The 6,000-nt window shown below is 37.5% G+C and overlaps 1 protein-coding gene across 1 annotated transcript; it reads left to right on the forward strand.

Annotated features, from left to right (window-relative positions):
* The first annotated feature begins 2,337 nt into the window (after nt 1-2,337).
* Nucleotides 2,338-5,737, forward strand: LOC112707367 (uncharacterized). Its single transcript, XM_025759074.3, has 7 exons — nt 2,338-3,194; nt 3,596-3,736; nt 3,835-3,948; nt 4,057-4,230; nt 4,422-4,537; nt 5,233-5,302; nt 5,448-5,737. Exons 1-7 carry the CDS (start codon nt 2,700-2,702, stop codon nt 5,451-5,453), a joined length of 1,116 nt encoding a protein of 371 aa, XP_025614859.1. The 5' UTR covers nt 2,338-2,699; the 3' UTR covers nt 5,454-5,737.
* Nucleotides 5,738-6,000: the final 263 nt, after the last annotated feature.

Consider the following 6,000-nt stretch of genomic DNA (forward strand, 5'->3'; position numbering starts at 1 on the left):
ACTATTGTATTTGATTTTTTAGACTAGTTGTTGAATCTGAGCGAATTTTAGTTAGAACTGCTATTGAATTTGGTGGTTGCTGGCTTGCTGCTGTTGTATTTAGCTTTTTAGAGTTGTTTGTTGCTGGTTATTGTGTTCTTATAGAGTTGCTGTGTTTTTAAAGTTGTTGTTTGTTGAATCAGGAAACTTTGGTGGAATGGTGGTTGCTGTTGTTGTATTTAGTTTTTTAGAGTTGTTGTTTGTTGCCGGTTGCTGTGTTGTTATAGAGTTGCTGTGTTCTTATGGAACTGAAGCACTGACTTTGAGCTCATCCCTTAAACTTGATTTACTGATTGTGTTATCTTTCACTTGTTCTTATTGATTTAAATTGAGAATATATTTTGTACTAGAAACTAGTTTATTATTATTTTTAGATTATTAATGTTTGTAAAGACTTGTATGTTAAGTTTTAAGATATTATTTTAATTTTATTTATATAATTTTATATTTTTTAATTATGACCGGATTAATCGAATAAATTAATGACCCATCGATTAAATCAATAACTCGGTGACCCGGACATATAACCGAATTCATTACGGGTACAGTTCTAAAGTTACCCTCGAGTCTCAAAGTAATCCCTGAAATTAAAAATTAGTCGTAATCGTCCCTGAAGTTGATCTCCGGTACTCATAGTCGTCCTTCCGGTGAATTTTGTCCAGCAGGCGCAACCGGAAAGCTGACCTGGCGTCGTTGGTGACACGTTAGCAGCGCAACGGCTAGCTGATGTGGTGCAGTAAACATTTTGGACTCAATTTGGTCCCTAATTTTAGGTTAAAAATCCTAACCCCCAATTGACTCTCTTCTCCTTTCTTCTCCATCGCACACGTTGTTCTCCTCTACTCTCTGTCACACCAGATGTGAGTCTTCAATGTCTTCTTCATCTTCGAAAACCACACGTTATGGCTAGCGCTAGCAACGCAGCTGGGAGCTCCAACAATCCACGGTCATTTAGAAGCATCATGAGGACACAGTTGTAAGATATATCTATGAATGTTACAATTTGAAAGTTTCACCTTTTTCCACAAATTACTTCTCCTCCCATATAACAGTGTAGATAATACCCCAAGGACATCACCAGAATACTCAGACAGTATTGCTCTGAATTAGTAAGAAAGAGAATAACTATGTTAAGTTCATAAATAAAAAATTAAAAATCTGATTTCAAGCATCACTCAATATGCGCAATACTAATATAATGAAGAAACAACTATATAATAATGGCAGCTGACAACAATTGGTCAATGACAAACTGTAAATCAGTTATCAGGGTTCTATGCGAATGAATTTCATTCAAGATGCTGCATGAGTAAAAAGACATAGTTAAAGACTAATAATATGGCACACTAATCTTACAAACTAAAATTTTCTACAAGCATACTAAAACCAACCTAACTGGTCTACATGATCTCAGTCTCTCTCCCCACAAGATAAAATACAGTGCTGTTATAGCACCGTTTATTATGGATGACACAACCTGAAAAACAAAGGGTACTAGTCAAGGACTGTTCATATCACTAAAACCTTTGGATATGAATGTATTGGTTTGTATATAGCACTCTGCTTTAAGATGAAAACAGTTAAATTTACCTGTGTATTAGAAAGTGACCTGCCCTTCCAAGGCTTTTGCAAAATCAAAAAGAGGATTGCTGCAGGAGCTATGCAGATAAACAAGAAAAGAACAACCGAAGCTCCACTTTGGGTTAAGTAGCGATACATGGAGTATATCGACCATATCCTCAGGAAATTTGCAGCAACATGAATAATTTGCAATGGTGTTTGTCTACAAACGAAAGATTATCATCAGCATGCTAAGAACAAACCCAGTCACTAATCAGTATGGTATAATAGAATGTCACGAGAGATGAAGAAGATGAAGAAGATATTGAAGACTCACATCTGGTGTGACGGAGAGTAGAGGAGAACAACGTGTGCGATAGAGAAGAAAGGAGAAGAGAGTCAATTGGGAGTTAGGGTTTTCAACCTAAAATTAGGGACCAAATTGAGTCCAAAATGTTTACTGCGCCACGTCAGCTAGCCGTTGCGCTGCTAACGTGTCACCAATGACGTCAGATCAACTTTTCGGTTGCGCCAGCTAGACAAAATTCACCGGAAATACCACTATGAGTATCGGAGATCAACTTCAGAAACGATCTCGACAAATTTTTAAATTTAGGAATTACTTTGAGCCTCAAGAGTAATTTCAGGGACCATTTTGACTCTTACCTCTCCGATAACTATGCACCCAACTATGCCGATTTTTTTTTTTTTCTTTCTGGCAGGGTATATTAATTAATTATTCTGATATCAAATGGATCCACCTTTTTCATGTGGACGCCATTCACCAATAAGTAATAACAACGTATTCTCCAATCACCAGAACATAAATTCTCATGAATCATACCCCATTGTATAATCCTAAACCCCTTCAATCCCAACCAATCACACACTTCAGCTCAAACCACGAAACATAGTAATAACTAATAACCAATAGTGACACAACACTCTCAAATCCGCACCAAACCTCCTAAACGGGCGACACACAGGATCACCAAAAACACTATTAAACGCACGCGTTTCACAGTGCGACGAACTCGGAGAAGAAAGTTGCCGGCGAAACTTGGAGCTGAGCTCGGTTGACTCGGCCTCCCAACTCAGCCATGGCTTCGGTTCACAGCGCCATCCCAACCCGCAGTTTCCTCTCACCGGTTTCCAAATCGAAATCGAAATCATTGGCCGGCACCAAGCTGCAGAGCTTCCCGGCGTCGAGATTCTCCGGGAATCAAATTTTCTCGGGAAACAAAAGGAGGATTTTGGCGGCGGTGAATTCGTCGGTGGAGGAAGTAGACGTGATATCGGTGCAGAGCGGCGACATTACGGACCAGCAGGAGGGCGGAGCAGCTGCGGCGAGCAGGGCGGAGGTGGAAGGCGGAGGCAGCGACGGCGAGTTGGCGACTCAGGTGAGTGGATTCGGAACGGGCGAGGGTTTGTTATCGTTGGAAGGGTTTTCCTCTGCTTCGACTTCTTCAATTGGGAATGAGACTGAAGAGAGCATGGAGAAGCTTATGGATAGAACCATCAATGCAACTATTGTCCTAGCCGCCGGAACCTTCGCTATCACCAAGCTCCTCACCATTGATCATGATTACTGGCATGTAAGTAAACGCTGAAGCTGAAAGTTCAGTGTTTTTTGTTTGTTAATGCTTAGTATAGTATGTGCGTTTTGTTAAGTTGAAAATTTGGAAGAATAATAGAATTAGATTGTCTTTTTGATTTTATAATGAAAACTTGATGAGAATATAACAAGTGAAGTAGTCCAAGTTCATCAAATGATAGTAGTTAACTAGTTGATTCAAGTTTACTAAGTCCTACAAGTTCAGGTGAAATAACTTGAAGCAGTTGTTCTCCTTCAATTGAGATCGGAAGGTTTTACTTTGAGATGAGTTTGGTTTCTTCTTGTGGAAATTTTGGAATTAAAATGACTTGTTGGATGTGACGAACAACAAAGAAATTATTATTTTTTCTAGCTGGACTCATGGTTTTGGATGCCATTTAGGGATGGACACTTTTTGAGATACTACGGTATGCACCTCAGCATAATTGGTCTGCTTATGAGGAAGTTCTTAAGACGAATCCAGTTTTTGCAAAGATGGTGATCAGTGGTGTTGTTTATTCCATTGGGGACTGGATTGCACAGGTGAGTCTCTGTATAATTCATGTAAACTTGAGCCTTAATTTGGCCAAAGGGGCAACCCTTTTGGTAATGTTGGTTTAATCATTTGGCAATGATTGTAGTGCTTTGAAGGAAAACCTATTTTTGAGTTTGACCGAGCTAGGATGTTCAGATCAGGGCTTGTTGGGTTTACTCTGCATGGCTCTCTTTCTCATTACTATTATCAGTTTTGTGAGGTAAACTATGATGCCGTATCTTGTAATTTGTGACTTGGTGGTTCAATTGCTAACTTTCATGGTAATGATACACTGATAAATGGCTATTCTCATTTTTATCCAAACCAGGAGCTATTTCCTTACAAAGAATGGTGGGTGGTTCCTGCCAAAGTTGCATTTGATCAAACAGCGTGGTCTGCAGTTTGGAACAGCATTTATTATACTGTAGTTGCATTATTGCGTCTTGACTCTCCTATCAGCATTTTTAACGAATTGAAGGCAACCTTTTTCCCCATGCTGACTGTAAGAGAAACTTCTCCTCTTTCCTCTTTCATATGTTGCATTGAAAACATTTCTTATGTTCATTTTGGTGAACTAATTTTTTTATTCTAACTGTTCCTGCTATGATTATTAACTTCAGAATTAGAAATATAAGAAACTTGATTTTTTCAATGTTTGTTCTAATTCATTCTTAAATTTATTTTCTTACAAAGGCTGGGTGGAAGCTGTGGCCATTTGCTCATCTCATCACTTATGGTGTAATTCCAGTTGAGCAAAGACTTCTTTGGGTGGATTGTGTAGAGCTCATTTGGGTGACCATACTTTCAACGTATGTCGACATCTATTTAATTTGAATAGCTGATTATTATTTATTAAAATTTGAACATCAATTTTTACTGCCATGCATTTTTGAATTTTCATTCATGAATGTTGTTAGGACAAAATTTGATGACACTAAGATGGATGATGTCGTTCCTTTTTTGGTTTTGCTAAGTGCTAACTAGTTGAGGGCACTCCTTTAGGATGCAAAAGTGGAAGATTTTTGAAGTGTTTGTAAATTTAATGCCATTGGAAACTTGTTTTTTTTCCATAAAAATCTTCCACTTGTGCATCCTCAAAGAGAGCTTTAGAGTGCTCTTTAAAAAGACTTCTTCTTTCCCATTTTATTTTAGGGGAATATTTTTTATATAGAAGTTTCCATATGCCACAATTGATATAATGAAAAGCATTATGGTGGAAGTGAACTAGTGGTACCTGCCACATCATTTTCCCAAATATTCATACCTCTGGCCTTGTTTTAAAGTTCGCTTCACTGGTCCAACAGTTAGGTCTGAAAGTTTAATCCCAGAAAATTCACCTTTATTCTGTCACTGCTTGTTCATGAGAAACTGTGTTGGTAGTTTATCTGAGGCTGATTAACCATAGCTATCTAAACTAATTGTAAAACATTTTCAGCTTCTCCTGCATTCTTATTCATGTAAAAGTCTTTGCAATTGTTCTAACATTAATGTTTGCGTTCAATAGTTATTCAAATGAAAAATCAGAAGCAAGGAACTCAGAGTCCGAGGTACCTGCAGAAGTGAAATCAATCGAGGTACGTGATACATTGATACTTCTTATGTGCCCATAATTAATTAAATTTGCTAAAATATAAGAGATATGGTTTTATTGGAACATAGTCTACCTTCATCCGATTATCTGGAATTTCTTTTTATTAACCTTTTTCTTATATTTACCAGGACTAATTTAGAATGCATGTGATCTGAAAACATTGGGAGAAAATGACTTTGCTCAATCAGATTTGAGAGTTGAGTAGAGTTCAGGGCCTGGGACCTTGTAATATGGAAATGAATTTAGAACGCAGAATGTGGGAAATGCTCATTATGTATGTATATATATGTTGTATCTCTTGGAAAATTCGTCTTTGTTAGGCAACACAATAATTCTGTAAGCATTATATTTTCAGTGTAACTGACTAACTGTGGATAAAATTTATGAATAGAGAAGTGAACAGTCTTGTATGTGATAAGTTGACTGAGAAGCATCGAGCAGCGGTACATCTAAAACATAGTGTCTGAAAAATAAAATAAAGAGAAAAAGACAAATAGGTCATTGACATTTTTTTTTAGATATTTTTGTTTTTAAAAATTGAAAAACACATTTACGTCCCTAACTCCTCCAAAACTTGGATAAATTTACTCCCTGTTGAAGCGACTCTGTTGGACTTAATAGAAAAGTCGGACATGGCTTCCGTTGTGTTGTGCTGACCTGGTCGTTGGCATGGATTTAATT

Source organism: Arachis hypogaea, chromosome 8 (genome assembly GCF_003086295.3).
Source record: "Arachis hypogaea cultivar Tifrunner chromosome 8, arahy.Tifrunner.gnm2.J5K5, whole genome shotgun sequence".
NCBI lineage: Eukaryota > Viridiplantae > Streptophyta > Magnoliopsida > Fabales > Fabaceae > Arachis > Arachis hypogaea.

Coding starts and splice junctions, on each gene's coding strand:
- LOC112707367 (XM_025759074.3), top strand. CDS start 2,700: ATGGCTTCGGTTCACAGCGCCATCCCAACCCGCAGTTTCCTCTCACCG. Junction 3,195..3,595: donor TTGATCATGATTACTGGCAT/GTAAGTAAACGC, acceptor GATGCCATTTAG/GGATGGACACTTTTTGAGAT. Junction 3,949..4,056: donor ACTATTATCAGTTTTGTGAG/GTAAACTATGAT, acceptor TATCCAAACCAG/GAGCTATTTCCTTACAAAGA.